The sequence below is a fragment of the Varanus komodoensis genome, unplaced genomic scaffold (assembly GCF_004798865.1).
Source record: "Varanus komodoensis strain SLA01 unplaced genomic scaffold, ASM479886v1 scaffold43, whole genome shotgun sequence".
NCBI lineage: Eukaryota > Metazoa > Chordata > Lepidosauria > Squamata > Varanidae > Varanus > Varanus komodoensis.
This window is the reverse complement of record NW_025335985.1, coordinates 1961739-1983646: the sequence shown is the minus strand read 5'-3', so window position 1 is coordinate 1983646 and position 21908 is coordinate 1961739. Positions and strand designations below refer to the sequence as shown.

The following is a 21908-nucleotide window of genomic DNA, read 5'->3' as shown; positions in this document are numbered from 1 at the left end:
CTTAGCTGCAGGGTCAATTTTGTTGAAAAATCTGTCTATAGTCACTTGTTTTTTCCTGCGCTGCATAACCCTCTGGAAATGAGAGACCATCTTATCATTCATCAGATTCAACACTCTGTTCATTACAGTTCTGTTGGGGTGGTGCTTCTCAAAGAAATCCTGGCGCTCATTCCATTTTTTCATAATGGATTTTACCACATCACTGGTAAGCTCACCCTGCCTTCCTCTTCCTCAGAGGAATCCTCCTCAGCAAGTGCCTGCTGCTGCTCACGCTGAAGTTCAGCAAGTTCTTCTGTCGTCGTCAGCTCCTCTATTTCTTCCCTGCACGAACGCAACTGCGATCGTGGCCATCTCCCCACACCGGGGGGGGGGGGGGGGGGGGGGTGTGATTGGGGTGGTTGGGGGGGGGGGGAGATGGCCAAGATTGCACCCATCTTTCCTGCAGGAGCACGTCCATGATCATGCACGTCTTCCCTGCACGAACACAACTGCGATCATGGCCATCTCCCCACACCAGGGGCGGGGGGAGATGGCTGCGATCGTGCTGGTTGTGAACCAAAGTGCTGGTTGTGAACCAAAGTGTTTGTGAGCCGAGGCACCACTGTACTAAAGAATGAAGAAATCTCAATAAATGAATGTCATTAACAATGAAAGATGATCCTTGTGAGGTGACCATCATGGCTGATAAAGAGGAACTGAAGAAACAGAAGGAACCCACTAAGGATGTGCATTCTGAGGAAGTGGTGAAAGGATTCCCACCCAAATACTTCAACTAGGTAAGTTTAATGAAGAAGACTACATAGGCACAGAGCCCGCATGTGTGATGCACAGAAACCACCAGAAAGAACACTGAATATCAATTGAAAAAAGCTGGAAAGCTTGCCTTTTAATTAAAAGCATTTTAATAAAACCTACTCTGTCAGTAAGACCTGCCATCCAAGTTTTTACATAGGGAAGCCACTTCAGTTCTTCAGGGTCAATGTATACCATTCCACATCGGCTAACTGTGGCTGGTGAAGCAACCCTTAAGTCTTCCACCTTAAAGTAATAGAAATGGATAATGTACATATTTCTGCTTCAGTGCATACATACACACATGGGACACACACACAAGAACAAAGACTATAAAATAGGTAATATATTTGATTCAACTGTTTTGATCCTAAAGAAATTGTTTTCTACTTCTGATCCCTAGAAATTTTCCTTCTCTTTTATTCTTTTATTCTGTATGAGAGAATGGGGAGAGGGGTTGTATACCCACTATATGTTAAGTTTTAGCTAATATGAGGTGCCCTCCAGATGTTTTGTTATAACTTTCATCAGTCCTGGACAGCATGGACAGTGGCCAGAGATAATAGGAGCTCTAGTCTAGGACATATAGAAGGTATGAAGCTGGAAAAGGCTAGTACAATATAGACAGCAGCTTTAGTGATATTAGCTGAGGAAACAGTCACATCAGTAAATGGGAAAATCTAACCCAATACCAAATCACAACAATATGTACAGTTGCATTTCAGCTTTATAAGAGCAAGATAAACAAAACAAGCATGTATAGCCTATTTCACATTTACTCTTTCTTGTGGGGGAACATAGGAAGCAAAAAGCTAAACCCATCAAGAGCTAAATGCATTCATAAATTTAATGGGAAACATTAAAACTCAGGTTTAGGTGCTGTGACTGGGTAGCGGGATATGCCCTCTTCTTGACTCAATCAAATTACTCTTGAGGAGGCTTGAAACAATGGTTCCTGTGTTCAGATCACTGTGACAAGTTTTGTTAAATATAGGTAGATGCTGAAAAAAGTATTAGAAAACAGTTTAAACTTAAGAAATAAAAGTACCTCAAACAACATATGGATGGAAGGTGTGAGTTTGATTCTTTCACTGTTAGCCAAACAGAGCATCTTGTTATCATCCAAAACAGTGTTGAGATTTTCAATCCATAAAGCGTCCACAGGCCCATCATTGACGATCCATTTATGATCTTCTGAGGTGTCAACCACAGCTGCTCTAACACTAAGAGCCATTAGGCCATCCTTCCATTCCAGGGTTAAATTGTTAACTTCACCATATAGTTCACCCATTGTAATTGATTTTGGATTCATAATAAATGTTTTAACAGGCTGGTAGAAAGGATTTGCCTCACCCGCTTCATGCAAACTTCCTAGAGTATCTGCCAGAACTTGGTAAACAGTAGTTTTTCCACCTCCTGTTGGTCCAACAAGCATGACACCATGCCTCACCAGCATAGTTTCATAAAGCTGTATGACTTTGCGAACCATGGTACTTTCAGGCTGTAGTCCTTTGGAAAGCATGACTTCTATTATTGTTGACTGCAGCACTCCGTAATCATGCTCTGGGATTACAACTCCAGGAAAAAGGTCAGATATAATTCCACTAACGAAAATAAATACATAAACAAATAAAACCTTTGCTTGCTTGTTTAGGGTATTTCTATCCCATCTCTCTTACATTCAAAGCAATATTTAAGCAATGAGAACAATAATATATTAAACAATGAATGCAGAAGAAATAAAAATAAAGGGAAGGAAATTTGAGCTCACTTCTTAATTCCCCTTCTCTCTTATTTAGGACAGGGCAGTTTTGCAAATTGGGAAGCTGAAAGGTATGATCATACATAAAGCAAAACCTGAGCGGGATGATCTCTTCATTGTCAGACTATGTCTAGAACCTGGAAATGGCCCTAGATCATAAATAAAAAGCTGCTAATGATAGCTATTTAAAGAACACATAACAGGACAAAAAAGAACCTCAGAAGATTCAAGTGGTCTATAGCCACAAATGACAAGTGTGGATTCTTCTTAGTGATTCCACTCCTTGCCCCATCATTTTTGGAGTTGTGGGTGGATAGACTGCCCCATCCTGGAACCACAGAGAAGGTAACAGGTAAACTCCATTATTCCCTTTTTTCTATGGTTCCAATGTGGGGCATTCTTGTAAATTAGGATGTAGAAAAGCAGTGCATCCCCAAGGACAATATTAATGTTAATCACACTACTACCATCTTCTGAATGACTCTTCTACCAAAGACAGCATCTGTGCAGGAGAAAGAGCTGAAGGTGAAACCTGGCCACACTCTGTGGAAACCATGCAGAGTTGTTTGCCCTGACATGTGAATACAACTAATTAATACTTCAGAATAGATATGTGTAGAACTGTAGTATTACTTGATTCTACAAAATATTCTTAGAATTCTAAGAATTGTTTATTAGTTGTGCAATTAAAACATTACTATGATCAAGTATACTAACAATTAAAATTAATTGCTTTATTATTATTTCAGCCCTATTGGAAATAGGAAAGTCATATTTAGTTATAGGGAGATAATTAGCCAAAAAACCTCCTACCTGAACAAAAGAGCATCATCTGCAAGAAATTTTGGGAGGTTGGAATCTCGTAATGCTCTTATTAACACAACATCCTCATTCAGATTTGGATTCTCTCTCTTTAGTGACCTAAATGTATAGGAAAAAAACATTCATTCATTCATTTCCGTACTGACCGCAGCTGAAGCGCTATTGGTGGTTTACACAGTCCACAAAAATAAATGATAAAAATGCAATCAAAATATCAAAAAAGAGAAGTTTAAAACAGCTATTGAGGGCTTTCTTGTACCAAGCTTCCTGCTACAGCTTCCTACAGTCTCAAAACCCAACTTGTGAGGATCACAGGCCCCTCTGGAACAGGATGAAGAGCACAGGCTCACAACTGGAGAGTAGAAGTAGCAAAAATTGTGGCCTCTTCCTTTGTATAAACACAAGCCCATTCTCTTATGTTAGGATTTAAGCCACTGATTTTTTAACTCAATCTTAAATGCACTTGGAAATTTGCTTTTAAGGACTTGACCCAAGATGGTTTCAAGCAAGGCCTTTCTGGATCCATAGCAACAGGATCTATTTTCTTTTGGAAAAGTATCAAACTATAGTCTGTAATCCTCACGATCAGATAGAGTGGCTTGGCAAGTTTTCAAACTGTTGCAATATCTGCTGCTTTGACAATATTCAGAGCAGCTTCAGCTTCTTCTAACAGTAGGTTAATTTATTTTAATATATTTTATTTCTATGCTGCCCAATAGTTGAAGCTCTCAGGTTACAGAGCGTTAATAAAAATTCTCCCTATCAATTATAGACTAATTTCTAGCTTCCAGTTAAAACAACGAATAAGACCATTAAATTAGCTTTTATACTATAACAATCGCCTGCTTTCCATTTGGAAACTCATTCTGCAAATCCTTGCAAGAAATAAGAGTAAAGGTGCTTGAATGTACATCTATAAATCATTGCGTCTACAAAGCTTGTTACTCTCAAAGTCAAATATGACACATTAGCTATGTATTGTGTTCTTCCAGATGCCTTATGCTTTTGCAATCTCAGACAAGCAGCAACAATACTGGGAGGTGAGATGAGCCTCCTTACAAGATGGGTGGGCTGAGTCCTGCTTGCTGTGTCACATGATGTACAGGCCTGTGATAAAACATACAACTTTCAAACATACAAGTGCACTGATCCAGGGACTCTGCTGCAGGCATAGAGGCTTTCCATATAGCTCTGCAAAAGATGTCTCAGGACCAAGGTTTTTTCCACATGTGCAGTCCCACTGAAGTTTACCCCAACAATATACCCCAAGAGTAAGAGAACACATCCCCTGCATGTCCAGAGTTTAAGTTGTGTTCAATGTCCTGGGAGGTTCTGATGTACATCACAGTCTGTATCTGCGGAAATTCACATACAATATCAGAATGTCAACTTTGTAGGGTTGGAGTAAGTAAAATTGTCTACAGTTGGCAAAATAACATTCATACATTAATGATGTCTCATACAGCACTTGGCTTCTTACCCAGCCATGACTAAGACAGATTTGACAGCTCTCATTCCAAAATCATAGTGATCCTGTTGAGAAAGCTGCTCACTACAGAGTTTATACATTTGTGTCATCTTCCTTGCAAGTGTTTTACTGGATTCAAATCCTTCAGAATATAAAATGACCTGAAGTATAATAAAAAAATTACACAGACTGTACCTATAAAACAAAAGCAGACTTGCACATAACTAGACATCAAGAACACATAATTTGAATCCAAGTGAATCAAGGTAATATGCAATCAAGATAATGCAAGTCATGTGTGTTATGTGCTCTCAAGCATGCAGTCTCCTCCTTTCTATGAATCATAATGCTACATTAATGCAGGTTATACAGCATAAGTTGCTAGATGATGCAACTGATACAAAAGTCCATTTTTACAATTCTTTCCATTAAATAAAAGAATGTGCTTCTGATCAATGAGGGAAAAGATACAGGGCTTAACAATAGGGAATGGAACAAGATGGAAAGACCAGAATATTCTGAAACCTAGGCAAAACTTCTGTCTAGGACAGAGAGACAATCAACAAAACAAACAAGGAAATAAAACAACAACCTTCCCTTTCAATATGTAGTAGCTGCATATCTTACATGGAACTCTTCTCCATCTGAAGAGCCATATTAAAACGCAGTTCAGAGCGAGGATGCAAGTAATCATTAAACTGAGAGCAAAATTGAATCTGAAACTGCAAGTACTTTAGTAATAGGGTGATGTCATTAAGCTTCAAAATCCATTAGACATCTTTGTGGTAGAGCTTCCACATACTCCAGTCTTGGTGTGACTGAAAAGTCAACCAGTGGAAATAAATGATGAAAAATATAAAGTGAGTTCATCATCAAAACTCTAGTTGTGCCTTTGGTCCTCTGACCTATATAGTAAATGCACCAAATTGTATGCCCCTATTTTTGAGATAAGACTTCCTAGAAAATGACTAAATGAAATATGAGGTGAACAGAAATTGTTATGTTAAAATCTAGTTTTGTTACAAATAAGGCACTCAAAGAGAGATATTGGAAAAATATACATTTTGTTTCATGATGTGTGACTCCCTTTAAGCCAACTGTTACAGTATGTTATTCCTTATTTAGTTACACTGCTCTCAAACACTTTTGGCATTCTTGTAATACGTATTAAAGAGGTACCTCAGCAATCAAAGCATAGTTGGGAACCATCATTGAAAAGGGCCTGAAGAGTGCTTTTAAATTGTCAGGTAATTCTGTTCGTCCAGCGTAGCCAGGATTCATCGTAATGAAGGCTGCACAAGTCATAATCAATTTTATTTCACGTCCCTCAAACATAAACCGACTGAGCTGTTTTGAAAGAAATAAGGGGAAATATTATAGTTCAAATATATGAAAAACATGAATTAGAGAGTCTGTTATTTAGAAAGCAAGTAAATTACCTTTGCTGCTTTAGCATTCCTAATAGTAATCAACTGCTGGGCAATAACTGACAGAACTTCAATATCAATCCGGTTAAATTCATCAAAACAGCACCATGCACCAGACTGTGCTAAGCCACTGAAGAAACGCCCCATCATCTGAAACAACATTAATATATTCTAGTTAGTAAGCATGTCTCAGTCATGTGTCTCCCATCACCTGCAATTCAGGCAACTGAACCAAACTGTAGAATCAAAGAGGTAAATATATGTAGATGATATGAGGATTGTGTTACTTATCCTCAGCCCTATCCTTGTGCACGTATGAGGTCCAAGCCAAATACAAAAAAGATCTGTTCTGAACTGAAATGATAATATTATTTATCGTTTATATGCCATCTGGAGATATTTATATAAAGGACTACATATAAAAGCTTTTAATAAACAAACAAACAAACAAACATAAAATAACCTCAATAGCTAAGATTAAATATCACTGTACTGCAATGCTGGCCCAGTTCAGGGGGTTTGATTCGACTCTGGCTTAACTCACTAATAACTGTTTTGGGTCAATAAGGCAGGATCATCAACTTAGTTTTAAGTTGTTGATTTACACTGTCCCTGCTGAATACCAACAGGTGGATATCAGCAACAGGAAAAGTATGTTTGAACACCTGAGCATCAAATCCTGGCTTAAGCAACAAAATATTCTTAAACATTGTATTCACAGGATACTGTCTATCACAATGTTGTTATTACACTTCATCACATTATCTCTGACTCATGACGATCCGATGAATGAATACCATCTAAAATGTTCTGTCCTTGACAGTCCTGCTCAGTTCAGAATTCCACACGACAAACACATAATAATCACTCATTCCTAGTTCCCAGCTATCAAAGACAGAGGACATCAAGAAAACAAGAAGTAATTTCAAGTAATTTTCAAGTAAATGAGAAGTACTATGTTCTAACCGTCAATGATATTCTACATAAATTTGACTACTACGTCTTTGAGCTCAGTTTCCCTAGTGCTTCATTTTTTTTTCAAAATCAGCCACCTTTTGCATGAATGGGTTTATATTTGATATAATCCTTATTTAAGAATGCTCATCAAGTATAGGGACATTTCTAAAGACCAAGGCCAAGATCAGCTACAGGATTGTTATTCCTGATCACTATATATTCGTGTGAAAGCCAGATAGTGAAGAAAGCTGAAAGGAAGACATTTTTTGCATTTAAAATAGTGTTGGAGATCTTTGGAAATACTCTGGGAATGACAGAAAGACAAACAAGTGGTTCCTAGAACAAATCAACCCAGAAATTTTCCTGGAAGGAAAAATGACAGAACTGAAGCTGTTTCTTATTTATAAGAAATAAAGACTTGCTGCAGAAGACAAAGATGCTAGGGAAAGTCAAAGACAGAAGGAAAAGATGAAGACCAGTTACGAGACAGATTGATTGTATAAAAACAGTCACAGGCTTAAGTTTACAAGAGCTGAGTGCAGCTGTCAAGAACAGGACATTTTGGAGGCATTAATTTATGGAAACCTCATAAATAGAAGACTTCATGACATTTAACAACAGCTAGTTCCATCAATATAACATGTCATAAAATATTAACTGTTCACATATGCTCACTTTGTTAATTTATATGAACTACAAACCTTGTAATCCAAGCCATCTGAACAGTTGAACACAACACACTGGATGGCAAGTGCTTTTGCAAGGTCTTTTGTAGTCTCTGTTTTGCCTGTACCAGCAGGTCCAGCTGGAGCACCACCTAGATCAAGTTGCAATGCTCCCATAAGGCAGAGGTAGCAGCGATCCTGATGAGAGTCAAAATGTGGAAAACTACATATGCATTGTACAGAATTCCTGAATTACAATAGCACTACTGTATTGTACTATAATCTTAAAACAATATGAAAAGTCTGCCTCTAATAGATTTACTACCTACAATTTATATCATTCTCAGAAAGACTCAGCTATTAGCAATATAATGCTACATGTAGTATGGAACAGAACCACATACGAAGGACACATACCAAGGAAAAATCTCCACTTTCACATATATGTTCAAGATCCAACAATTTTAATTCACTTAGACCAAGGGATACCATATGAATATATGTCTTTTGGAACACTGTGACACTATTTAGTGATTTATTATTACATGTATGTTCCATCTTTTTTCCTCTTGCAAGGAAACCAAGGCAGCTTACATAGTCTTCCTCCTCTCTATTTTTTTCCTCATAACAACAATTCTGTGAGATTAAGAATAAGTGACTGGCCAGAAGTCACTCAGTGAACTTCATGGCTGAGTGGGGACTACAACCTGGATTTCCCAACAACCTGACCAAAACACTACACTAGCTCTCGTGGTTGTCTCTACAACACCAAATTATAAGGAACATTTGAAGATGTGGATCAAATCTGGATAGCCTGGATCATTCAAAAATTCATATGGAATTTGTTCCCTGAAATAATCTAAACCCAGCTTTGAGGCTTCTTAGGTAAAAGCCACCACCTTGAAAACAAACCAATAACCACTGGGGTTGTTTCAGAAAAGGTGAAACAAGTTTAGCTAATATATAAAGTTCAGCTATCAGGGAGAGCCATTCTGAACCAGTTGATGAACTGTCTTCCAGGGCATACCATGCAGAACACATACAAGTTGACATTGCTTTTTAAACTCATTCTTTCAGGGTTCCTGCTTTGGAATACTGTGCTGCTACAGCAAAAAAATTATCTGGATCTTGAATTCTATTTCCATTAGAGCACTTATAGTGGTACATGGAATCTGGATATTAGCTATGAAAGATTAGTCAGCAACCTACTGAATGAGGTGCCGAAATAGAAGGTCCAGTTAGATGTCAGGATGAGTGGGGAGGCACTGACCTCAGCTGACATGCTTTGCTATCTTACAGTACAAACTAGAGTTTTTCTAAGGGCATGCAGTCAGTTACAAATACGCAGTTATGGCTGAAACAGGTCAGGAGTCCTACCCTATGCAATGGTAAAATCACAGGGGTCATAAATTCAAATAAGAATTTTAATATAGAGCTTCTTAAGATGATAATTTAAAATGACTTTGCTAACTTGGCTAACTTTGCTCAGAGATGAGATTGCATTATTCAAATAAAGGTTGGAGACTGACAGGACTTTTTGAGACAACACAAAATTGTATGAAGCAGCCTTTGGTTTACTTCAGTGAAAACAGACTTTGGAGGGTTTATAGTGCTTCACAACCCTGCAAGAGCAGCCAGGAAAGAGATATTAGGGGCATCTGTGTTTTCAGCCTTCTTGAAAACTATTCTTATTCTCAGGTCTCGACCAGGAATGAGCAACATGTGACCTTCTGTAGGTTGTTGGACAGCAAATCCAATCATTCCTCACCATTGGCTACACTTGCTAATGCTGATGGGACTTGTAGTGCAGCAGCATCTAAGGGGCCATGCATTCTCTACCTCTATCTAGATAAGGATAACTCTTCTGTTTCAATTCTTATATTTTAAAGTACATGCATGAAGATAAAAGCAAAGTCTTACCGTGAGTGGAGTTATCACTAACCTTGGGCATGCACCCAAGTATTCATAGCCATAGGTATACTGGGATAAAGCCATTCTAGCCACACAGTTATCTAGATCAAGGTCCCAGTAGTACCGCAGTTGTCTTTGCCAATCAAAATTGTCAACAGAATCCACCTTTACAAACAATATAAAATGTTTGTTAGAAGTTTATCTTAAAAGTGAAACTCTAGAAATATAATTTAAGCAATTATACTCTACCTTTTGGTATACAAGTTCGGTAACAATGTCTCTTGCATGTACATCAATAGTTATGAGTGCGGTTATGATGTTTCTATGTAGTTTGGGAAGAATGCCACGGACTAGTGAAGCCAATGCATTTAATCTCTGTGAAATGCGAGTATATAAAATGTTAGAAGTGTTTTCCTCTTTACTCAAACTAAAAACTTTTTAAATTGAAAGAGTAACATGTTTGATGCAAATAGAGAGGAAAGATCTTTACAAATGTTTTCATCAGCATGACCCCTTTGTCCATAAATTTTTAGGGATCACTGCAGAAGGGGATAAAAGTGGCTACCTTTTCAAGGAAGCATTGTTGGCACTCTGAACAGAACTGGTTTGCTTTCTGTGGTGTCACTATATAAGCTAGTTCTGATGGTATCACATTCACTTAAGTGAACCCTTTCTGGCTAGGAGGAAAAAGTAATTCCTAACTACAGAGGAAATGGTACCATCATTTTAAAGTTTAAAAAGAGGATTACTTTCCAGTTAGATAATGCCCTTTCAGGAGAAAAAATAATTATTTTATGAAATATTCTACAGAATTGCAATATAATACTTTGGTCTCATTACAAGGGGTACACACTCTTCTCTCCTGACTCTTTTGTTGCCATTGTATTTTCTGCACGGTTAGGAATGCACTAGCAACTATTTTATGGATTCAAATCATTCTACTGATATTTGTTTTTAAACAGTTAAAGCTGTTGTTGTGTACTGTCAAGTTGCCTCTGACTTATGGGAACCCCATGAGTGAAAGCACCCCAAAATGTCCTATCCATGACAACCCTGCTCAGTTCTTATAAATTCAAGGCTGTGGTTTCCTTTACAGCCAATCACTCTTATATTTAGCCTTCCTTTTCTTCTTTTGCTTTGCCACATTGGTTATACGAGAAGCTGCAGTATCTTAAAACTTGCTGTCTCTCGGGCATTTTAAACATATGTGTCAAAATATGTTGCTGTGGTACTGTCACAACACAGTAGAAATGCCAGCATCTTACTATATTTAGTGATGCTCTACTGTTACAGACATATTTTTTCCTAAGCAAGCTTGTAACAGAGTAGTAGGAGCTAGGACTTAGAAGTTAGAAAATATGTATCATCAGAAAAAAAAAAGCCTCAAGAAGCATGAATACTAACATCAAAGTTCTCATTTTCAAATGCTTCCAAAGTTTCTAAATGATCATGATCATCTCCTTCCAAACACTGAGTCAGATCACGGCACCACATGAGCTGTGAAATGGTCAACACAACCTGTATTAGGGGAAAAAGAGGCAGAATAAAGGTAAAGAGATGTTGTGCTTACAGCTGATGTCTGCTTTCATTAACTAAGTTTTTAGTACATTTACTCACTAGGAAATTCTACTGCACAAGCCCTCTTCTGCAGAGTGCATTGTGCAATAACTATCACACATAGTCTCTTTTCATCTCAAAAGAGCAGTAGCATATTACATTTTTTATCCTGCAGTTCATAAAACTTAAATTCATATAAAAACAATATAACAAAACATCAGCTTTATTAACATTTTTAAAAATTAAAACAAAATAAGACCAACGTGAAAATCAGAACAAAATCCAGCAGCAAGAGCAGGTTGCTTACCTGTAACTGATGTTCTTCAAGTGGCCATCTGTGCAGTCACACATATGGGTTCTGCGCCTGCGCAGTGCCTTTGGCTGGAAGATTAACAGCTAACGGTTTTGTCAGGAAACTCCACTCCCCCTCCCCCCTAGTATTATATAAGGAGCGGAGTATCCGCCATTTTCCAGTCTTTGAAAGACCCGACGTTCGCTCCCTTAATAAAGTTATTGTCACTATGGCAAAAACTAAAACTTCAGTGGTACGACGAATAGCTAAAGAGATCCTAGCATCGAAGAGAAGGAAGTTGGACCACCCATGACACCAAGCGGGGTCGGAGGTGGGTTGTGTGACTGCACAGATGGCCACTCGAAGAACATCAGTAACAGGTAAGCAACCTGCTCTTCTTCGTCGTGGCCTCTGTGCATCACACATATGGGTAGAATAACAAGCTTACCCGAACTGGAGGAGGGAGGTGTCATCAGCGAAGAATAGAAGAAAGAACAGCCCTGCCAAAAGAGCAATCTTGTCTGGCACGAACATCAAGTCTATAGTGTCTCACAAAGGTACACAGGGTAGCCCAAGTGGCAGCTCTGCAGACGTCTTCCATTGGGACTCCCGATGCAAAGGCCGAGGAAGCAGCCACAGCCCTTGTAGAATGACCTCTTGGAGTAGATGGTAAGTCCAATTTAGCCAACTGGTAAGACAGGGCAATTGTATTTACTATCCATTTGGAAAGTTGTTGGGAAATGACCGGATAGCCCCGGTTGTGCTCCGACTATTTAACAAAAAGTCTATTAGAGTGTCAAACAGACTCAGTCCTGGACCTATAAAAAGCTAGGCAACGACAAACATCCAGCATATGCAGAGACCTCTCTATCAGATTCGAAGGAGTAGGAAAGAATGCCAGTAAAACGATCTCTTGCTGCATGTGGAACGAAGTAGTGATCTTAGGAAGAAAGGATGGGTCTCGCCGTAGAACTACCTTTTCCTTATGAAAATTCAGAAAAGGGGGGTCTACCCTAAGGGCACAAAGCTCAGAAGATCTAAGGGCTGAAGTAACTGCTACGAGGAAAGCAGTCTTCCATGAGACAAGGTGTAGATCAATTGTCGCCATGGGCTCGAAAGGGGGTTGTGTCAGTGCCTGTAAAACTACTGAAAGACTCCAAGTGGGCATTAGCGGCCTGATTGTTGGATGGAGGTTACCCAGTCCTCACAAAAATCTTTTAATCAAAGGTTGAGAAAAAATAGAGAAACCTTGTACAGCTCCACGGTAATAAGAAATTGCTGCTGTATATACTTTTATGGAAGAAGGTTTAAGTCCAGACTGGTGCAATTCGAAAAGGAATTGAAGAATCTGCTGAACCGACACCGATGACGCTGGAAACGAGTGAGATTCGGCAAAGCTAGAGAATCTACGCCATTTCGCTGCATACGACTTTCTAGTGGATGGCCTTAATGCAGATTCGAGAATATGTTGCAGATCTGGATGTAAGGTTTGTGAGGTAGAGGTAGTAGGGATTGCAGGTGGTGTCGACACCGGTGCAGCATGTACAGTTATCGGATCCTCCAGGCACTTAGTTTCAGTGACAATAGGTCTGGGTGTTGGATCGTGCCTTCCCTCTGGGTAATGAGATAAGGAAGAAGAGGGAGTTGAAGAAGTTGAGTTATTAGTAACCCAGTGGCCCCTTTGTGAATGATCTTTGCCAACACTCTCATGATGAGGGGAATCAGTGGGAAAGCGTAAAAGGTCATGTCGTTCCAGGGAATCATGAAGGCGTCCCCGGACGACCCCTGTCCGATCCCCGCTCTGGAGCAATAGTTTATGCACACCCTGTTCTGTCAGGTAGCAAACAGGTCTATGTCTGGTGGACCCCAGAGGTGAAACAGTCTGTCGCGAACTCGACGGTCCAGTTCCCATTCGTGTGGCCGCAACATATGTCTGCTCAAGAGATCTGCTTCTACATTGTCTGTGCCCGCAAGATGTACTGCTAGAAGAGTGATACCTCTCGGTATGCACCAGTCCCAAATTTGCATCGACAGGCGGGCTAGTTTCGGGGACCAAGTTCCCCCTTGTTTGTTCAAATAAAAGACTGTAGCCGTGTTGTCTGAAGTCACCTGGACAACCTGGTGAAGAAGTACATCCTCGAATGACTGCAGGGCTTTGAAAACAGCAAGAAGTTCCAGGAAGCTGATGTGGTTCCTGGAATCCCGGGGACTCCAAACCCCCTGGGTACAGAGGTCAGAGCAAATGGCTCCCCATCCCAGAAGAGACACGTAAGTACCGAGAGTCACTGTAGGGTACCGAGGTCGAAATGGGACACCGACATTTAAATTGGCTGGTTCTGTCCACCATAACAGGGACTGAAGAACGGAGGGCGGGAGCCAAATCCGTTTGGTAAGTGGCTCTCTCTGTGGTTGGAACATCCCATTGAAGAATAACTGAAGAGGGCGTAGTCTGAGTTTGGCATGTGGATCCACAGCGATGGATGCAGCCATGTGTCCCTACAGGCTCTGGATAGATCGGGCAGGAACAGTCCTTTCTCGTCGAATCCGAGAGATGCGCCGAGCGATAGCATGTTGTCTGTCTTGAGGAAGAAAGGCTCTTGTCACCGTAGAATCCAGTCAGGCTCCGATAAAGTTGATCGTCTGTGTAGGGAGAAGAGAAGACTTCTGTTGATTAATGCAGAGTCCAAGGTCTTGTAATAGAGCACAAGTAATATCAACAGCAGACGAAAGTCCTGCTTTAGTGTCAGAAACCAACAACCAGTCATCAAGGTACGGGTATATCCGAATTCCACGTAGTCGAAGGTGTGCGCAGACAGGAGCCATACACTTCGTAAAAACTCATGGTGCAGTGGCTAATCCAAACGGTAACACCTTGAATTTGTAGATTTCAGAGGCTACCGCAAAAAGAAGGAAGCGCCTATGTGGATGTATCGAAATATGAAAATAGGCATCCTTCAAATCCAGTGATGCGAACCAATCCCCTCTCCACAGCAATGGAAGGATATTTTGGAGCGTGGTCATCCGAAACTTCTTTGGTGGTATGAATCTATTGAGAGCTCTCAAGTCCAATATGGGTTGGAGACCCCCATCTCGTCTCGGGACCGTAAAATATCTGGAATAGAATCCGTGGAGTCCTTCCGAGAATGATAAGCGACGAACAGCTCCTTTAGCAAGGAGTTGGTGAATCTCGTCCAACAGTACCGACAAGGTCAGTGTAAACCGGATAGGATTCGGTGATGGAACAATGTCAAACTCAATTCTATATCCATGCTGGATGACGGATAACACCCACCCGTCAGATGTAATGGACTCCCAAGTGGGGAGGGTGAAGTTGGGAGGAGAGGAAAGGCTCACTTGCCCCATCAGCGCTGACGCCTATCTGCATCAAAGTGGTGGCGGCCCTGCTGGAAGCGCTGGGACGGTTGCTGTCTGCGGTGTTGCTGGCATTGGTGTGGTTGTTGTTGCCAAGGCTGGTATTGTTGGCAGTACTGCGGGCGGGACCATGACCACTTACGGCAAGGCTGGGATTGCAGTTCCATACGATGGGCCGTCATTCTGGATTTGTGGATCTTTTTTAGTTTGCTATCTGTCTTCGCATGAAAGAGACCGGATCCGTCGAACGGCATCTCCTCAATTCTCCACTTCATTTCTTCTGGAAAATTGCAATTACGCAACCAGGCGTGTCTGCAGAGAGAAATGGCACCAATGAGCGACCTCGAATCAGTATCAACATGGTGCCTGGCTGTAGAAAGTTGTTGTACCATCACTTGCATAGCTCCCTTAACAAAGGTTTTCGCTAGCTCGCCCTGGTTGCCTGGGAAGGTGTCAATGATAGAGTCTAGGTGCTGCATAAGGAAGTATTGATAGCGCACCAAGGTCGCCTTGTAATTTGAAATTCGCAATCCGAGGCCAGAAGCTGCGTATACCCGGTGCGCAAGGGAGTCAACTTTTCTTCCCTCCTTATTGCGAGGCGTGTCCACATGTTTCCCGGCCCTGAGAAGATTCCACAACAACCGAGTTCGACTTGAGGTGACGGAGGAGAAACGGAATGTCCCCCTCCCGAACCCAATACATGGACTCATATTTACGTGAAGTTGGTTGTGGATGGGCCAGGAGGTCCCTTGGTTGTCATTGCCTGTCATAGAGTTGTTATAAACATTAGGTGATGGAGGTGGATTGTTCGCCCCTGACCACATCATAAAAACGGTCAGTGCTTGGTCCCGGTTGTTGGTGGGCTTCGATGTTGAGCAACTTCACCAGCCTGGCCATTAACTCGGTGAAGGAGATGTACGGTTCTTCAGGTGACCCCAGGCCTTGCAAAGTAACCGCTGCATCTGACGAGGTCGAGTCAACCTAGGATTCGTCTGATTCTATCCAGTAAGGAGGTGGGGCACTGGAAGAGGAATCTCCTGGTGACCCCGATCTGCCACTCTCTCTAGATGGAGCCCTCAGGGTGTCTCTGGGTGTAGAATGAAAACAATCCCGAGGAGCTGGCGGTGAGGATTGTCCTCTGGAAACCGGATAATAGGCCACGGATTGGTACTCTTCCCGTCTCGGAGCGGAGGAGTATCGGGATTGGTACCAGTCATCGGATCTGGCATCTGAAGAACAGCTCCTATGGCTTCTCGGAGGAGAGATGGCGATGTCGGTATCCAGAGGGATGGGCAGCATTGGTGTTGGCAACCGAGCTCTTGGTGGAGAATCTCTTATTTCACCTTCCGAGATCGAACCACGCTGTGGGTCCTGAAGGAGTTCGGCTGCCAGTCGGTGCGGTGAGCCTGGTGGTCGGGACCGAGGGGGTCGGTTCCGTGGCCGGAGTTGGGATCAAGGAGGTCGTCGAACCCGAGTGGCGATGCTTTGTATGCTCAGGATTCCTCGGTTTCTTAACCGGCTTGCCAGCCTTATCCTTTTTGGCCTTCCGGGTCACTGTGCTTCCTTTTCTCTTTTTGTTTCCTTGGTAGGGAAACAGGCTGATCGGCCATACTAGAAGCACCTTCTTCAGAAGGGCGTGAGGGCGGAGCAATGGAGGAAGAGGCCGAGCGCCACAGCAGATTGGCCAAAGTTGGACAGCCTTCGGGTGGAGCCACAGTTGTGGGAGGCTTAGCCACCAGCTGGTCCGATTGGAGAAGAGCCTGGTCCCACAAGAGCTTGCGGAGGCAGTTCTCCCGACTCTTCCTCGCCTGTTTGGAGAAGGCCAAGCAGTGGCCACATTTATCTGTCCTGTGCCCTTCCCCCAGGCAAAGGAGGCACAGGTCATGTGGGTCTGCGGTGGGCATTTTGGAGCCGCACTTCCCGCACTTGCGGAACACTGCCCATTGCGCCATCGTAGAGAAAGAAGAGAAGGAGATAGTAAAGTGGGAGAATAATATTTTTGGTTTTGTTTTGTTTTTTTTATAGGAATGAGAGAAAAGTGAAAAGCAAGAACTAAGTGAAAATACTAACAGTAACACGAACAAGGGAATACTAACGTGGTAAGAAAAAAGGGAAGTTTTTCAACAAGCGAGAGGTAAGTAATGATCTAAGCGAGAGCGAAGCGGCACGAGGCACAATGAACGGCGGTTGCAAAGACTGGAAAATGGCGGATACTCCGCTCCTTATATAATACAAGGGGGGAGGGGGAGCGGAGTTTCCCGCCAAAAACTGTTAGCTGTTAATCTTCCGGCCAAGGCACTGCGCAGGCGCAGAACCCATATGTGTGATGCGCAGAGGCCACAACGAAGAATGCAAGCATCTACAAATACAACAACACTAGGAAAAAAAAAATCTTTGAACTAGTCCATAACCTTGGAGAATAAAAAGATCTTGATTTGACACTGAAAAAAGACTCCTCAACACTGATGCTATGTGAGACTCCCTTGGTGCCTAAGACTTCAGAAATACTCCTCTGGGTGACTCCAGAAAATGAAGTGAGTTTTGCTGGGCTTACCCAGAGAACTGTCTCTAAAGTTAATCTTAGGATTTGAGCAAGTATATACTGGAGAATGTGATCCTTCAGGTAATCTCCCCGAAACAGTTGAATACCATCAAATATGGGCCTGGATATGGACTGGAAGCCAGTGCAGATCACAAAACACTGATCTAATATGATTATATTGACCAATCCCTGTTAACAATATGCTCCTCTATTTTGTACCAGCTGAAATTACTGGGCCATTTTCAAAGGCAGCCTCACATACTGCTGCTATCCATATGCTAGTAATCTCATTTTTGGATAATTGTAGCTTGCCTATTTCTGTGCAGCTATGGTTACAGAGGGCATATCAGCCTAAGCTGATAAAACGTGTTCTGAGCCATACAAACTACCTGTACCTCCAGTGCCAATGCTCAGTCCAGGAACACCCTCAAATGATTGACCTGAACCATTAGGGCACTGGTGGGCAACCTGTGACCTTAGGGACACATATGGACCTCAGCCTAATTTCAAGAGGGCCGCAGATTAATTTCAAAAGCTCCATATAAACCAGGGGTTGCCAGACCTGTTCAATGGAAGAAGCAGTGGTAAATGTCAGATGTTTGAGAGCTGCAAGCAGGTGCCCACAGGCAGCAGTGGTGACGGGCAGCAAGTGAGTGCCTACGGGTGGCAGCAGTGAGTGGCAAGTGGGTGCCCATAGGCACCCCAGGCAGTGAGCTGCAAAATAAACTCAAGTCTCAGGAGTTGCATGCAGCTCCTGAGACTCAGTTTGGCCACCCCTGCTGTATGCAGCCTGTCCACATCTCTGTCTTCCCTGTATATGGAATGGAAGAGGGGAAAAGAAACAAGAAACTGGAAGAAAGAATATAGGGGTCGGAAAGAGTAGGAAAGGTACAAAAGGGGTAGCCCATCCACATTTGGCTCTGGCCCTATGCAGATAAACCATAAAGTAAGAGAATAATAGATAGCCCCTCAATAAAATATACTCATACACGCCAACAAACAAAACCAACAAATTAACCAATATTAAATTAAGATTAAAAACAAAATAACAAACTAAAAAGTATTAAATTAATTAAATTAAATCAACCAAAATCTTGTTTAAATGAAGTTTTTACCTGGTGCCCAAAAGAAAGAAGAGTAGGTGCCAGGCAATATCCCTGGGGAGTAAATTCCATAATCTAGTCACTACTGCTGAGAATACCCTCCTCCTAGCCCTTTCCCCTTTGATCTCACTAGGAGAGGGCACATGGAGGAGGACTTCCAAAGAGGATCTAAGTGGACAGGTAGGAATCTATGGAGAAAGGCGCTCCCTCAGGTACCCTGGTCCCAAGCCCATTCAAATACTGTGAACTGGGCCCATACTGGAACAGGAAGCCAATGCAGCTGACGGAGGACCAGCATAATATGTTCTTGCCAGTCAGTTCTTGTAAGCAGCCGTGCCACCCTGTTCTGTATTAGCTGTAATATCCAGACCATTTTCAAAGGTAGCCCCACGTAAAGTGCATTGCAGTAATCCAGGCGAGAGGTTACCAGCATATGGGTCACTGTGGCAAGGCTCCAATCATCCAAGTAGGAACATAGCTGAGAAATCAACCAAAGCTGACAGAAGGCACTCCTGGCCGAGTCCACTTGAGAAACTGGGGAGAGCTCAGGGTCCAGGAGCACCCCTAAGCTACAAACTTTCTCCTTTAGGGAGAGTGCAACCCCATCCAGGGTGGGTTGAAAATTACCTAGTTGGATTGTGGGCGTGCCCACTAACAGGACCTTCATCTTATCTGGATTCAGCTTCAGCTTATTGGCCCTCATCCAGTCCATTACCGAGTTCAGACACTGGTTCAGGACAGCTACTGCCTCACTTGGATCAGATGAAAAAGTGAGGTACATACTGATGACACCTTAGCCCACCTCAGACCTCACCCAGTGGTTTCATGTAGATGTCCAAAAGCCTGGGGGACAAAATTGAACCCTGTGGAACTCCATGACACAATCACCATGGTGCAGAACAACAATTCCCTAGTGCTACCATCTGGAACCAGTTAGGCAGGAGCAGAGCCATCACAAAGCAATATAGCCAGCTGCACCTACACCAAACAGGCAAGCTACAATTGGAACATAATTGTTTCATAATTTCCATTTCTGCAAATATCAGTACGTTTAACTTTAAACACATGATCAGCACCAAGAAGCAGTAGTTACTGCACTTCAAAGATCAAGCAACAAAGTGCTTGCAAGTTCAAATAAGTTTGGTTACCTGAGAGGGATGTCCTGCAACAACCCATTCCACTCTCTCTTTGGTCTGATAATCAGCAATGGCAGCTTTACTCAGGCGTCTAAGGGAAGTGAACATTGCTTCTTCAACTTTACCAAGCCAGTCTTCAACATTTCCTCTGGCCTTAAGTCCTTTTCCTAAATTGACCTGAAAAGGCAAATCTTCCATTTATTGTGAGGATTATATTCATGCTATTTTCCCTCCAAATTCACAACCTGAAGGCATGTTTTCCCCATGGCACAATGGAAGTTATTGGGCTGACTTCACTGCAAAATTATTTCTAAACTTTCTTCTCATATCTATATGTATATGTGTACATGTTCAAAGTACATTGCATATAGAAACACGACTATCTAAAAGAAGATTAGAAAAGCTTATCTAGTGGCCAGTTCCTATCATTCTGTCTACTCTTCCACAGTCCATCCTGCTCTGGTATGATCCAGAAACTGAATGGAACTGGCATGGAACTATGCCAGTGAAGAGATCATTTGTACAGAGAGTAGCAGGCTTGATTTTCAGAAGCTGGGATGAGAGCAGATTTCCTTTCCCTATTATAGGTGACTGGTTGCCCAACTCTTCTATGGGAAAACCTAACATGTTTGACTTTTGGATAAGATTACATTGACAGCAAAAAAGCAGGTTGCTTACCTGTAACTGATGTTCTTCGAGTGGCCATCTATGCATTCACACATATGGATGCTGCACCTGCGCAGTGCCTAGGCCGGAAATATTGAAAGCTAATGGTTTTGGCGGGAAAACTCCCCTTCCCCTTCGATAGTATATATAGAGCGGAGTGTCCGCCATTTTCTCCAGTCTTTGGAGACCGAATGTTCGCCACCTCACGGAAGAAGATGGCATAACAACTTATCAGGTACCGCCATAGTCGCCCATGGTACCGATGACATAATAAAGTATGAGGTACCAAAGCAGTATCATATGGTACCGATGAAGAAACCACTCACCGACACCGCGCGGGGCCAGTGGGTGGGTTGTGTGAATGCACAGATGGCCACTCGAAGAACATCAGTTACAGGTAAGCAAGCTGCTTTTCTTCATCGTGGCCTCTGTGCATCACACATATGGGTGAATAGCAAGCTTACCAGAGATGATGGTGGGCGGTGTTGTCACTGAAGAACGGCAGAAAGAACAGCTCTCCCGAAGGAACAGTCTCTTCTGGCATGCACGTCAAGGCGATAGTGCTTTGCGAAAGTACACGGAGTAGCCCAAGTTGCGACCTTGCAGACCTCCTGGATCGGGACACCTGCAGCAAACGTGGAGGAAGCCGACACTGCTCTAGTGGAATGACCCCTTGGAACAACAGGTAAGTCCATCTTTGCAAGCTGGTACGCTAACGAAATGGTTTGAACAATCCACTTCGACAGTCTCTGAGATGAAACAGGTGATCCTTGGTCCCGTTGAGAGCACTTTACAAAAAGTCTATTGGAGCGTCTAAGAGACTCTGTGCGTGATCTATAGAAAGCCAAGCATCATCGAACATCCAAGGTAAACAAAGACCTTTCGATCGGGTTCGATGGCAACAGAAAGAAGGCAGGCAACACAATCTCTTGATTCAGGTGCAACAGCATGGCAACTTTAGGCAAAAAAGTCGGATCCATCCTTAGAACCACCTTTTCCGTATGGAAGCTGAGATAAGGCGGATCAATTCGAAGAGCACAAAGTTCACTGGCTCTATGAGCTGATGTAACTGCAACAAGGAAGGCCGTCTTCCATGATACGAGACGCATATCGACAGTCGCTAAGGGCTCAAATGGTGGTCTTGTAAGTGCCTGAAGGACAACCAAAAGACTCCATGTGGGCATAACCGGCCGAATAGAAGGATGAAGATTTTGCAGTCCTTTAAGAAATTTTCGAATAAGTGGTTGTGAAAACACCAACAATCCTTGTACTGTACCCCGATAATGTGACACGGCAGCTGCATAGACCTTAATTGAGGAAGGTTTTAGTCCCAAATGATGCAGTTGCAGCAGAAACTGAAGAATATTCTCAACCAAAGCTGTAATCAGATTGAACAAGCGTGATTCCGCAAAGGATGAGAAGCGGCGCCACTTTGC

At 42.4% G+C, this 21908-nt stretch overlaps 1 protein-coding gene across 9 annotated transcripts in view; it reads right to left on the bottom strand.

The window, feature by feature from the left end:
• The window catches only part of DNAH6 (dynein axonemal heavy chain 6), a 171264-nt gene that overhangs the window by 95768 nt on the left and 53588 nt on the right, over positions 1–21908 (bottom strand). For all 9 annotated transcript variants that reach the window (XR_006416059.1, XM_044443961.1, XM_044443962.1 and 6 more), the window contains 11 exons: positions 19819–19983; positions 11209–11322; positions 10054–10179; positions 9814–9969; positions 7930–8091; positions 6284–6421; positions 6024–6191; positions 4857–5005; positions 3368–3475; positions 1841–2396; positions 916–1038 (listed from right to left, as the gene is read on the bottom strand). Coding sequence is in view for 8 of the 9 variants with exons in the window: in XM_044443961.1 (XP_044299896.1) it covers positions 916–1038; positions 1841–2396; positions 3368–3475; positions 4857–5005; positions 6024–6191; positions 6284–6421; positions 7930–8091; positions 9814–9969; positions 10054–10179; positions 11209–11322; positions 19819–19983 (1965 nt within the window). In the remaining variant the exon portion in view is untranslated. The remainder of the gene's footprint in view (positions 1–915; positions 1039–1840; positions 2397–3367; positions 3476–4856; positions 5006–6023; positions 6192–6283; positions 6422–7929; positions 8092–9813; positions 9970–10053; positions 10180–11208; positions 11323–19818; positions 19984–21908) is intronic.